The following is a 13,166-nucleotide window of genomic DNA, read 5'->3' on the forward strand; positions in this document are numbered from 1 at the left end:
ACTACATCCATAAACCTCCTCTTTGGTCTTCCTCTAGACCTCCTGCCTGGCAGCTCACTTTGCACTTCGATGAAGTCAACATTTTGGAATTTGAAGGGCCTCCTATTGATTTTGTAATTATGTTTGATAACATTTGGGTGCGTTATTGAGATCTTGTTGTCTGGGTTTATCTTTTTGAATCGGTCACACACATACAAGCCTTAAAGACAGGATAATAGAGACAGTACTCTGATCATGCATTCAAAAAACAGTCAAATGAAGTTTAGTATGACACAGATTTTACTATGATTGCTTCAACTAAATGTTGCTGGTTATGTACTTTTACCCACAGGTTTTCAGTTCATGATTTTTACTTGAAGTTTCAGTGAGAAAAACATCTTAAATGTATATTTTTTTGTCCAAATTAAAGAGAATTTTCTCTATTTTAATGTCAGTCGGTCATGAACTGTGCAGAATATAAATCTCTTTCATGGTGATGTTTTACCAAGTTAGTAAAAGCTCCCGCAAATCCAAATTGATAGTTATAATTTAAAAAAAAACAACAACACATACTACAGATAATTATCTTTAATAATGAACATGATCAAATCTAAGAATGTGGAGATGATGTGATACAACGAATATTTAATTCAGGAATGACTTAAAACTTTTTTTTTTTGCATAAATTTTCTATATTCCAATACCAGTAATATAACTGATTGCTCCACAACCATACTCCCTCTCTTTTCTTTCACCCGTGCATACACACAATACAGCAAGCAATTAAAAAAAAAAAAGTCACAAACATATACCATATAGGCTAATCTCTGGGTTTTCATACACTTGACAATAAATCAGTTAAGTATAATGCTACAGTTAAACATTTTGAGGCGATCTCAGTTAGAAATGCCAGTACATTAAAGCTTACATTTTCTGATGATGATGTTGGCGGGTTAGAGTGATGAAAATGATCAGAATCATGTTAAGAGAGAAGAAACAGAAAGCGACAAGCCTGGCTTTGAGTTTTAAAAGCAGCACATGCTACATTTCCTCCTGAATTTGGAGACCTTGGAAGGAATAGAGGGAAATAAACATTTCTGTAACAGGGAAAGAAGACAGAAATTAACTTTTATGTCAGTAAAGACCTGAACTATTACGGTATGTTTGCCTTTAGATAAGAAAGAGAGGGTCCATCTTATTTTACCTCTACAAATGTTTTCCTTAAACCTACCAACAGAAAATTTTGAGGTACAATTTTGAAAAAAAAAAAAAGCAACATTTTCTAAGATTAAAAGAACTGTTAAGGCTCCACTTTAATGCTATATTTAAATCAGTTGTAAGTCAGGTGATGCATCATTTAAAATACTTTTCCAACATTTACACTTTCTAACATGACAATCTTGCACAATTAAATCTATGCATACAGAAACCTTCAGTGTACACATTCTTCCACCAAAGTAGGGCACCCCTCACATAAAAAAGGGGGGCAGGGGGCATAATAGAAGTAATTTTTTTCTTCTTATAATATAAAACACAACTGGCCACACACAGATAGCAGACATTTGTCAATAAAGTGAAGTTCACTCGTTAAGATTAACCAATACAAGCACTTAACATTTCTCCAACACACAAACCACAAAGTGAACAGTCACTGAATATCAGCAGCATGTTGTCAAGAGATTTTCAAAAACAGACGTGCAGATATTTGTCAAATATTTAGAATGCAAGTTCTGGGATAGCGATTGTTTTATAAGGCTAAAAAATACAGAAAAAAATATACAGTATTGAAGTTATTCATCCCTGCACGCATCTTTAAAGAAGAGAGCAATCAAAAGTTTGATGTGGGCTAAAAAACAAATTAAATAAAAAATAAAATTAGACTTCAATTTCTTTATGTCCATGTGTTTTAAATCTAAATTTCCTTGATAGCCATCTCCGGTTTACTTCTGACGATCCTGGAAAATAAAGAGTAGAATTAAAGATTTATTCACATTAAGGTTACTTTCAATGAACAAATTAGTTATTTTTATTAAAATAAGTTGCGAGTAGGAGTACACATTTCATCACTATCACTAATCACTATACGAGAATTAAATTGAGACTATTTGACGGTTAAGTTGTGAATTTTGGATATTTTAAACAAATTTAATGAGACTATAAATTAGTCTGATGCACAAAGTTTACAAAAGGCTTTTTTTTGCATTTGCATTGTTGTATATTAATGTTAAAAGTATTCACACAGGGAGAGAAATTTACCTGATCCATTCGGGATCGGCTCTGTATTGAGGCAGGCTCATAGCTCTGTTAAAAAAACAAAACATACAAGGCTTTATTTAAATATTAAATTACTTTTTACACAGCAAACTACTGGAACCTTTCCAAGATAATAGTTTATCAGAAAGACTGATTTCGTGCTTCGAGTCATTTTCATCATCAGACAAGAAACTAACTTGAGCCAAAACACACCTGATAAACATTCAAATGAATGCCGCTCAGACTTATGTTTATAGTCTGATTCAAGACTGATCATAAATTGTGGTACAGTATTAGCATTTTTGCTGAGCAATCTGTTTGTTGCACATTCAAAATCTCTCATCCTCCAAGTTATCAGAATTTATTTGGCCCTGCTGTGGTGAAATTGATCATTGATGTTTACAGAAACGGATGCTCATTGGTGAGTTTAACCTACCTTAGGAGATAAGCAGCCGGCGACTTGATTTAATTCTACACTCATAAAAGAAGAGGCTCATTTAGGGAGCATCAGTCAAGTACTAAACCATTGTAAATAAATGGTTATCTCAAATAATTACTGTTAACATCTAATATGCACACTGGTAGTGGAATATGAATGATCTGTTAAGATGCTGAAGGATTAAATTGAGGTCAGTACATGCATGAAAAGGAGGGTTAAAAGAACATTACGCATCACTTTTTATTTTTCCTACTGAAACAAAAATTGTTTCCTCACATCTTAAAAAGTCTAGCATTTTTAAATATCTTTTTCAATTCAAATCCATTACCGTAAGTCTAAAGGAACGGCCTACCTTTTTCACCACCTCCTCCTCCTCCTGCTTCTTCTCGTAGTGGGAGAAGTCGTCAAAGATGGAGGTGGTGTGTTTGTACTGCGCGATAATCTTCAGCACCTGCTTCGCTTTTTCCAGAGGAACCTCTTGAGTGTCGCGTGAGTTGGTGACTGGCTTGTTGTCATTGTTCTCCAGGCGGATGTGGCGCAGCTGGCTGTTTGGAACGTCCTTAACAAACAACCAGTTGACATCAAACTTGCCCTTCCACTTGTCTTGTGCCCAAACGCCGGCGCTGGTGCCGTAGTCCACGGGCGAACGCATTTCCGCCACACCGCAGAAATGACCGCTCCCATTCACGCTGAACAACAAGTACACGGGACCTTTAGCATTCATGGCCCTGAAGGCCGAGTCCAAACGTTTGTTGCCATGCTCCGTGCTGCACCAGATGGAGTACTTAATGGAGCGGTGGATGTCGTCCTCAGAGTAGCTCTTGATGATGAAAACGCGCCCGTTTTTCAGGTTCCAGTCAAACTCCTTGGGGTTGTAGCTGTGGGCCGCTCGCAGCTTCTCCAGCACGGGATGAGACTCTGATCCCAGCTCTGGATGCAAAATCCCAATGGCTCCGCCTCCGTTACCGACACCTCCACCATTGGAGGAGCTGCTGCTGTCCAAGCTGCTGCCGCCGTAGCACAAGTTGCGGTTGCGTGGGGCTATCCAGCGTGTCTGAGGTGTCGGGGTGGAGTTGTGGCTCTGGTAAGACGGCGCAGGAGGGGGAGGACCCTGCATGGTCATCTGCTGCACGAGGGACTGGGCAGACTGAAGGGACTGTTGAAGGGGGGGCAGGAGACTGGGGACGTGAGAGTGCAGCTGGGGCTGGTGCTGTTGGTGGTGATGATGGGGAGGTAAAGGTGGGGTCATCTTGGTAATAGTCCCTTTATTATCCCATGTATCGATGTCCATATTGTGTTTGATGGGGGGCGGAGGCAGTGATCCTCCAGCCAGAGGTATGCCAGGTTTGTTCTTATTTTTTTGCTGCTGCAGCTTGGCAGGTTTACTAGCGATAGCAGCCCAGGATGTGGGTTTAGGTGGAGGCATTCCGATCGGCGTGGCGACGGCCGCAGCAACTCCACCGCTGCCACCGATGACGGAACCTGCGCCCTTCACATTCGAGCCAATCCCTGTCACGTCCCCACCTATTTTTAAGCCCAGCATGCCCTGCTCTAGGCTGTTCATACCTGGAGCCTTGCTCAGGGTGTCGCTATGGAAACCTGTCTGGCCATCAGGGACTAAGGTGCCTCCTAGAGAGCTGGGTGGATAGCTGTAGCTCCCCCCGTAGGCTGAGCTCTGAGTCTGCTGGCCCTGAGAACCGCTGGTGCCCCAGGCTGAAAAGGCCGGGTTCTCTGGGAAAAAGTTAAACCTGTGAGGATAGATGCTGTTGCTGAGCCCCCCTGGTTGCCCGAACACTGTGTCGTGCATGAAGTGATGGTCTCCATTGCTGAGGGGGGCATAGGGTGTCAGGTAGGGAATTGGAGGGTCGCCTCCTGTCGACCAAGGAGCCTCACTGAGAGGGTAAGGAAACCCGATGGATGGGGCATAGTAGCTCGACAGGTAAGGGTCTGTCATGGACTGATAGCTGTTATTCTACAAACAGAAATAGAGTTGAGGTAATTTAACAGGGCAAAGAGATGCAGTGATAGATCCCAGCAAAATAAATTTATTATCCTGTTACCTGATTGGACTGGCTGGTGAGATAAGGCTCAAAGTCGCTGTCATGGACCGTATCCTTCTGGTGGAGGGAGCCATTCTGCACTGAAACTGGAAAGGCTGCAATAAAATCAGATTTTTCCAAATATAATGTGAAACCCATATTTAAGATTTCATGATACACAACACCTAATAATTTGTTTACAGCATGTGAACTTCAGGACAATCTGTATCCCACTACAGCTGGACTAACACTAAATATAGTCAGAAAAGACACAGCGTCAGTGTTAAAACACACGGATATAAAACTGATCAATTTATCCTCATTGGGCATATTTGAAAAAATTAATTTTAAATCAGATGTGCATCTATATGTCGGGCATGTTTTGGTAACTCTTTGCCATCACAAGGCCTCACTTTCATTAATGTATATGGAAGCAATGCAGATGGGCATTTAATAAACCAAGCAAAGATATATAATGCTACATAGATCACAGATTATTTGCTGATATAAGATGTGATATCACAGACGGTTATTTACAATCCAACAGAGGTGCAGCATCATGAGATACAGGAACATCTGTAGGTGTAGAAGACATTTTTCTGACCTTTGCTTGCATCTTGTCCTTTCGATGTCTTGGCGGTCACATTGAAATGAGAAATGCATGTGGAAGGAAACAAAGAAACCTTACATGGGTCCCTTGTTATTTAAAACATCACATATCAAGGTATAATGATTGATCCCTCATTTATAAACTAAGTCCATTGGTTGTGTATTATCTATCAGCTGCTTGCAGTAACCACATCAAACAAGAACCATTTAAAAGTTCTACACAGTACACACAGTACTTTTTTTAATGACTTCTGCATTCTAAACATTCAACCCCATGACTAGCATCCTCTATAAGGGAACACATTTGTAAATCAGATGCTATTGAAACCGTGCTGACTTTTACTGACTTAAACAAGTATTTTCTGTTAATCCTAAATTTGCATAAACAAACCACACCAAAAGTCAGACATGCATGACCACTGAACACATCTGCTTGAGTGGGTTCAAACGACCCAGAGATACCACAGAAGTTTCAGAATGCTGTTCGGCGAACACATTAAGAAAAACCTTTCAGTCTTCGAGCTGAATGAGAAAAAATGAAGTATGTGCTTTGAGAGCATCCTGCCCACAGTGAAGACTCCACCGGAAGAGGATAAAAGGTTGATTGGGAGTATTGGGAAGTCCCAGAAGAGAAAATCTCCCCATCTGTGAGGAGGCTGAGACTTAGTTTCAGAAGTCCTGGTTCTTTTCGTGGAGGTCGTTACAGTCATTTGACTTAATTCCATGGAAGATCTCGGGTGTATTTTGAAGATGCTCAATGCAAAAACAAACCCAGGATCATTACAGGCTGTCATTACCTGTAAACAAAGGGTTAAGATTGCCCAGAGATGCTGCCACAAACGGATGTTTATCATGTTTGCACCCCATCAGAGCAGCAAACTGGTACAGTACTGTACTTAAGATGCATGTCATCAAAGGGTTGAATAATTTTCATACTGCAGTAGTCAGTAAAACAATGCATGTAAATGCAGCATTTGGAACAACATCTTAGTATTGAGCTATTTTAACTCCTGTAATTTTGTGTGCATTTTGCAAACAAATGGTATAATGTGCAGGTAAATATAACACACAAAGGGGGCTGAATATGTTCTGCTTGCAACTGTCTCCTAATCTTCAGTTAAAACAAACAAACAAACAAACAAACACAGTGATGTGCAGCCACTGGAATCTGTGGTCCAGGCCTCTGATTCCCAGTTTTCTTGCTACCCTCCCCTCTGATTGGGCTAAATGAATAACGTTAGCTGGCAGCGGCTTCAGTGTGGGATGCACACCCCGCATACACACAGCCTCCATGTAGCAGGAAACGAAGCCCTCCTCCTCGCTGCTTACCTGAGGGTCTATACTAGCGGCAGACATCATTCATCCACCAGGTGTTGCAGACTGGAGCCCTGAGAAGACGTGCAGTAGAGGAGCTAAGTGGAGAAGCTAATGGCTGGAGAGGCTGTCCCTTCACTTTGCTAATAGTTAACCACAGTTAGCAGCGGTTGCTAGCCGGTGTCGCTGCTCGGGGGGGGGCGGTTGGCGTATCGTCCTCCTGCTGCCGCTCCGTGCCGTCCACTGCGGGGCTTCTCTCCGCTTCGAGACCCCCCTCACTGTTACATTAAAATCTGTTCAGCCTCGGTGGCCCTGCTCACTTGGCCCAATGGCAGTCTCATCCGGGTTTCTCCGAGACGGAAGTGACGTCACGACGTGCGGACGCCTCCATGGCTACCTAGCAGCAGTAGCGGCGCCAGCAGCAGAGCGGTGCGTACTTTGTTTACAAAACATTTACGTATCAGAAAAAATAGACTAAATAAAACGGTTTAATTATTCAGCATAAAAAATATCACATGCGCTGTATAAAAAAGCGTACAAAATAAAATATACAGTTAATTAATAAGAAGGAATACAGCTATTATAATTACAATTTTAGTTTAATTATAATTTAATTATAATTAAATAAATTATTAGGATAAATTGTAAACGCAAAAAATAGAGCAAAACATAAATCTTTGTAATCCAGGTAAAAACTAACCTGAAACAAAAAATAGCAATGAAAAAAAAAACAGCTTCAAATATTACTAAGCCAATGCTTTAGTAAACAGGAAAAGTCAGCAGTAGTGTGTATAAAAATCTAAGACCCCATTACAACAACTGGAGTGAATATATGGTTTATTTCATCATAGGCTAAATAAGTTTTTTTGTAACTAAAATTACACAATAATGGACACATCTTAAAAAACGAAGCATGTATTGTACTTATTTACATGCCTCACATTTGATTGCTTGAGATCAATTGACTTATGTCGTGTTTACACACAAACAGAGTGAGACAGAGGTAGACAGTGTTTGACATCTAAGAAAGAAATGCATACTGTGATATGGCCTTATTAAGATTCTCTTCTTGATTCAGGTGGTGCAGTCGGTGCTCAGTGAAGTTTCATCTCCTTGACAGATGTTTTCATTGACAATTACCAATAAAAATGCACGAAGACTCTTCAGAGTTTTCTCCTTGCTCAGCTACTTCAAGGACTTTCCTTTGGCAGTTATTTGTAATCTATACAAAAATGTGGAAAGTACTTCATTAGTGAGATGATCAGCATAAACGCTGCAAGTATACATGGATAGAGTGGGTGCAAACAAATAATAGTACAGTATTTTCCGCAATATAAGGCGCACCTAAAAGCCTTTAATTTTCTCAAAAACTGACTGTGCGCCTTATAATCCAGTGCACCTTACATATGAAAATAATTTTAAAATAGGCCATTCATTGAAGGTGCACCTTACAATCAGATGCGCCTTATAATCCAGTGTGCCTTATATGTGAAAAAGATTTCAAATAAGTCATTCATTGAATCTGCGCCTTATAGTCGATTGCGCCTTATGGTGCGGAAAATACTGTAATCATGACACTAAACCTACTGACAGGGATTATACTACATGAACAACTGAGGGGGTTTGGATTGATGATGAAACTCACCAGTGAAATTAACTGAAATAAGTGGAACACAGAAAACAAATGATACAAATCAATGGAAGATTGTTAAAACAGCTTGATGGATCATTTATAGAGATACAATTTCCCATCTGTAGTTTTCATCATTCATTAGGAGCGTACTTACAGCTGTCGTCCTCATCTGAGAAAGTGCTGACGGCGTAGCAGGCGTAGACGAATCCCAGGAGCTATAGAGATGAATACAGAAAGCACACTGCTAATCATAAACCTTATTTTACAAACATTCTCTTAACAGTGACTTTACAATAGAAGCGCAGGCATAAAAAAATATTATTCAGTGGCCTGTTGAGTCTTTGTTTCTCACACTGACAGAACCAACAAAACCAAATCAAATTGTTAACTCTGAAGTGAATGAGACTCACTGATAAGAGGATCTGGACGGAGCAGTGCAGGATTTCTATGTACTGGAATTCCAGCCAGCAGCTCATCACCGTCGACAGCTCGGGGTTTCTCTGATTCTGCCACCCGGCAGACAGGAGACCAGCACTCTCGCACCCTGGCCCGTTGTCCTTCCACCATGAACGATGCGATGACACTCCCAAGGAGAGTAAATCACTGTCCTGTAGCAGCATCCGGAAGAAAAGTCATGATCATAGCTTTTCTGCTCTTTCACATCAGCAATATATTTCCACTCGATCAGGCTGCGTGCACCAGACAGGTAAAATAGGTAGGAGAGAAATTCTAGAATGATTTATGGTGAGTTCATTTATTTGCCTCCACTCAGGAGGTTTTATTTCCAGCAGTTTGGTCCTCTGTTAGAAGGGTTACACAAAAAAATATTGAATTCTTGTGAGGGTGGGACATTTTTCTTCAAATAAAGGGAGAGACGCTTCCCTCTGAATATTTTGATGTCATACAGATATATTATCATTTCCACACCACATCATAAAACCTTTTAGCAATATTACTCAACATAATTAACATAGACTTGAACTAGACATGGTTTATGAAACATTTAGTTATATAACTTTTGTGTAAAAGGCTCCAAAAAAACAAACAGCAACTTTAGTTATACTATATATACAGTTCTATTCATAATAATAGTGTGTTTAAAAGAGTGAGTAAACCTAAATTTTGATTTATTTTAATGCACACAAATGCATTGAGGACACAGCGCATTCTGTTTCAACACAAAAAGTTGGAAAAAGTAGTGTAATTGGATTTGATAATATTTTACATGAAGTCAAAAAATATGCTTGAAGATTCAATTATCCTGAGAATTATAAACTAATAATTAGTTGCATAACCAGTTTCTGATAACCTCTTCACGTCTGTGGTGCATGAAGTCGACCAACGTCTGGCACCGGTCAACAGACATTGCAGCTCACGACAATTGTTCTAGGTTTTTCTGCATTTCTCGGTTTTGCCTCATGAGCAGCATTTTTCATGTCATCCTGCAGGATTTCTGTGGAATATAGGTCTGGGGATTTGCTGGACACTCCAACATTGGAATTTTATTTGTCTGGAACCATGATTTTGCTCACTCACTGGTGTGTTTGAGGTCATTGTCTTGTTGAAACACCCGTTTAAAGGCATTTCCTCTTCAGAGTACAGCAATATGACTAATTCCAGTATTCTGATGTACTCAAACTGATCCATGATCCCTGGTAAGTGATAAATAGGACTAGTACAATAGTATGAGAAACATCCCCATATCATGATGCTTGCATCATCATCTCCATTGTGTACTGTCGGTCGAATTCACTGATTGCAGGTCATCTGACAGGCTGTCTGTGGCCCTTCGACCCAAAAAGAACAAACTGACTCTTATCAGTCCACAAAATAGTACGCCTTTTTTTTTAACGTGTTCTTTGGCAAATTGTAATCGTTTCAGCAGATGTCTGTTTATTAACAATGGGACTTTGCAGGGGGCGTCTTGCTGTTAGACTGACTTCACATAGACGTCATGATTGTTACAGTACTCAGAGACCACCTTAGATCTTCTCTGATCCTCCTGGAGATGATCATTGGCTGAGCCTTTGCCATTTTAGCTATTATCCAATCTATTCGAATAGTTGTTTTACTTATTCTTCCTCACCTGTCTGGTTTTGGCTGACATTTTACAGCATTTGATATCGTTTTAGCTGAACAGTGTATCATTTTCTACACTTCTTTACAGTTTTTCCCCTCTTTTATTAACTTCTTAAAGAAACACTATTCTTCTAAACAATGCCTTGAATGACTCATTTTACTGTTTTTAATAGACATATGCACAGCCAGCCTATATAGCAGCAGTTGCACTGATCCTTAAATAAGGACCAGCTGTTTAACACCTATTTTTTTTCACATAATCAATGACGTCACTAATTTAACTCAGCACTGCTATTTTTTTGAACACAGTTTATGACTCAGTTTCACATAATCAGCAGCATGCACGTCATTCCTGTTCCGTCTGTTTTTTTTCTATTCGTTCACTAAACCATCTAAACTTACTTGCAGAGTAGAAGTAGAAATTCTAACAGAAACAGCGATTTATCATTCTAGTGATGTGGAATTGCCATTATTTTGAACAAAACTGTACATTTGTCTTACATATTATAGACCCGGCCCCTCTATAAAAAATGTGGCCCAAATTAAGGAATATCCACAACAATACAAAACTTTGAAACCATAACTGCATAAAAGGTTTAATTGATTGAAAAACTACAATCTCCTGCTGATATTATAACTCTGAGATCAGAGTGACTGTGAAACCTCGTGACACACCAGGAGATGAACACTGTGTTCAGGAGCTGCAGCAGAGCAGGCCTTTAATTATCCGACAGGTGACCATTACCATTACCTTTGAAAGTCCTCCCAAATCTAAGTAGAGACAGCTGACAAAGACATTCCAGCCAACCCACAGCAACATCCACAGCAGGTACTGAGGAGACAAGAGGACGTAAGCATGAAGAAAATAAAAAAACACCCAATTCTTCACTTCCTGATGTTCATTATTTCTACCATTAGGATAGCTTAGCATAACAGGAAATGAGGGAAAGCACAGCCTTGCTTTGTCCAAAGGCAATAAAATCCAGCCATTAGAAGCTGTAACATTTTCTAAAAACACTTTATATCTTGTTTATTTAAGGGACTCATATAACAATATACTAGTCAGTTTCGTATTACAGACTTTTCTTGCTGGACTTCTTTTGGTTGCTTTCAGATTGAACACTTATGTTAAACATTATCTCAAGGACTTTTATTAGGCAAATTCTATTTGATTAGCAGTTTTCTCTGAATTCAGTGCATTAGCATCAGCTAAGCTAACAGGCAGCTGGCTGTTATGACAGCGATGAAGACAAGCACATCATTTAAAAAACAATTCCTCTCACCATTATAACGTAGCGTGATCTGTACTGGATGGCTCCAAACAGGCCCAGGATGACCACGATGATGTGGAAGAAGTTGATCATGATGGGTGCCCACTGGTAGCCGAGGAAGTCGAACACCTGCCTCTCCAGGGCAGTAATCTACAGGTGTGAATGGAAGCAGTTTACTTCACACAAGGTTGTGTGTTTCATTCCAAGAAGTCGTCAAGGCAACTGAGCGGTGAGGGACAAAGCATGCAGGTGAAAAGATGGATATGTTGTAGGGTTTATGCCCTCTCAGGTCGGTGCCCCAGTCCATAATCAAAGGGTGTGTGTGTGTGTGTGTGTGTGTGTGTGTGTGTGTGTGTGTGTGTGTGTGTGTGTGTGTGTGTGTGTGTGTGTGTGTGTGTGTGTGTGTGTGTGTGTGTCTGTGTCTGTGTCTGTGTCTGTGTGTCTCTGTGGGTTCAATGGAGGAGGAGCACAAAGTGGCTGCAGACCCTCATTGTGGTGGCGGAAGCTTTTCAGAAGCACTTCCTTTTGCAATATTTTATTTATTAATTTATTTTTTATCAAGACAGGTCAGGTTAAAGTCAGTCTAGTCTTATCAATTCATATTCCTGTTTGATCTACAGTATAATATATCAGAAAGTAGATGAAAATGCAAACAAAAATTTATTTTAAAATTTCCAGTGTAAATGAAAATTTTTATTCACTTTATTTATTTATTTTTATTCACTTTATTCTGTAGAACATGAAGCTGTGAAAAAGTGTCAGGAAAAGCAGCCATCAATAACTTAAGGCTATTTTTACTTTTTAAACTCTGATTCTAACTTACATTCTATAAAAGGAAACTGGTTCCACGATGACAACGTGAAGGGAACGTCATCAAACATGTCACCAAATAATCCAATAATCAGATTTTGTTCACAATTTTTTTTTAAAAATGTTTTTACCTGGAGTCCAAAGGGTTGAACTGTTACACAATATCAGAGATAAACTTTATCACTGTTTATTTTTAGCGATTTAAAAAGTGAGGCTTCAAAAGCTCCAACAAAGACACACACTTGTTATTCAGCATCACTCATTTCTGTAATTTTCACTTGTTCCACATTTCTAAATGTTAACAGGTATAAAGCATCAGAGAGGGAAACATCTCACCAACTGCAGACAGCACAGCAGAATCAGAACCCATCGCGCTGAGATGCAGCCCATCCTCTTCCTCCAGCTGGTGCTGATGATGATGTAGATGAGAAGAAAAGCGGTGAAGAAACCGGATCGTACGGTTGATCTCGGAGGTCAAAGCTGTGCGGCTTTCGGTCCCTTCACAGACCTGTGAGGAGGTTCTGATAGTACACTACACCTCATGAGGAAAACACGTCGGCTGTTCGGGTGGAGGGACCACCGTGGAAGGGGGAGGGTCAGAGGTATGAGGGGCGATTAATGCCATAGAGGCATCACCATCAGGATGCTGTGAGGGAGGTGATGGTTGTGATACTAAATAAAACTCCACAAGCAACTATCATTAAAATATTTCCTTTAAGGGGACTTTACACGAGAAAAAA

General features: G+C 39.9%; 2 protein-coding genes across 2 annotated transcripts; both read right to left on the reverse strand.

Moving 5' to 3' along the window:
• Positions 1 to 566: 566 nt before the first annotated feature.
• Positions 567 to 6,973, reverse strand: ythdf1 (YTH N6-methyladenosine RNA binding protein F1). The gene is made up of 6 exons (XM_068305564.1): positions 6,649 to 6,973; positions 5,315 to 5,342; positions 4,732 to 4,826; positions 3,024 to 4,643; positions 2,236 to 2,280; positions 567 to 1,934 (listed from the first exon to the last, which is right to left on the reverse strand). The coding sequence occupies exons 1-6, from the start codon at positions 6,676 to 6,678 to the stop codon at positions 1,920 to 1,922; spliced, it is 1,833 nt and encodes a 610-aa protein (XP_068161665.1). The 5' UTR covers positions 6,679 to 6,973; the 3' UTR covers positions 567 to 1,919.
• A 1,379-nt stretch (positions 6,974 to 8,352) lies between these two features.
• Positions 8,353 to 12,980, reverse strand: nkain5 (sodium/potassium transporting ATPase interacting 5). Its single transcript, XM_068305578.1, has 5 exons — positions 12,763 to 12,980; positions 11,629 to 11,766; positions 11,097 to 11,177; positions 8,677 to 8,874; positions 8,353 to 8,481 (listed from the first exon to the last, which is right to left on the reverse strand). Exons 1-5 carry the CDS (start codon positions 12,814 to 12,816, stop codon positions 8,398 to 8,400), a joined length of 555 nt encoding a protein of 184 aa, XP_068161679.1. The 5' UTR covers positions 12,817 to 12,980; the 3' UTR covers positions 8,353 to 8,397.
• Positions 12,981 to 13,166: the final 186 nt, after the last annotated feature.

Source organism: Antennarius striatus, chromosome 2 (assembly GCF_040054535.1).
Source record: "Antennarius striatus isolate MH-2024 chromosome 2, ASM4005453v1, whole genome shotgun sequence".
NCBI classification, from domain to species: domain Eukaryota; kingdom Metazoa; phylum Chordata; class Actinopteri; order Lophiiformes; family Antennariidae; genus Antennarius; species Antennarius striatus.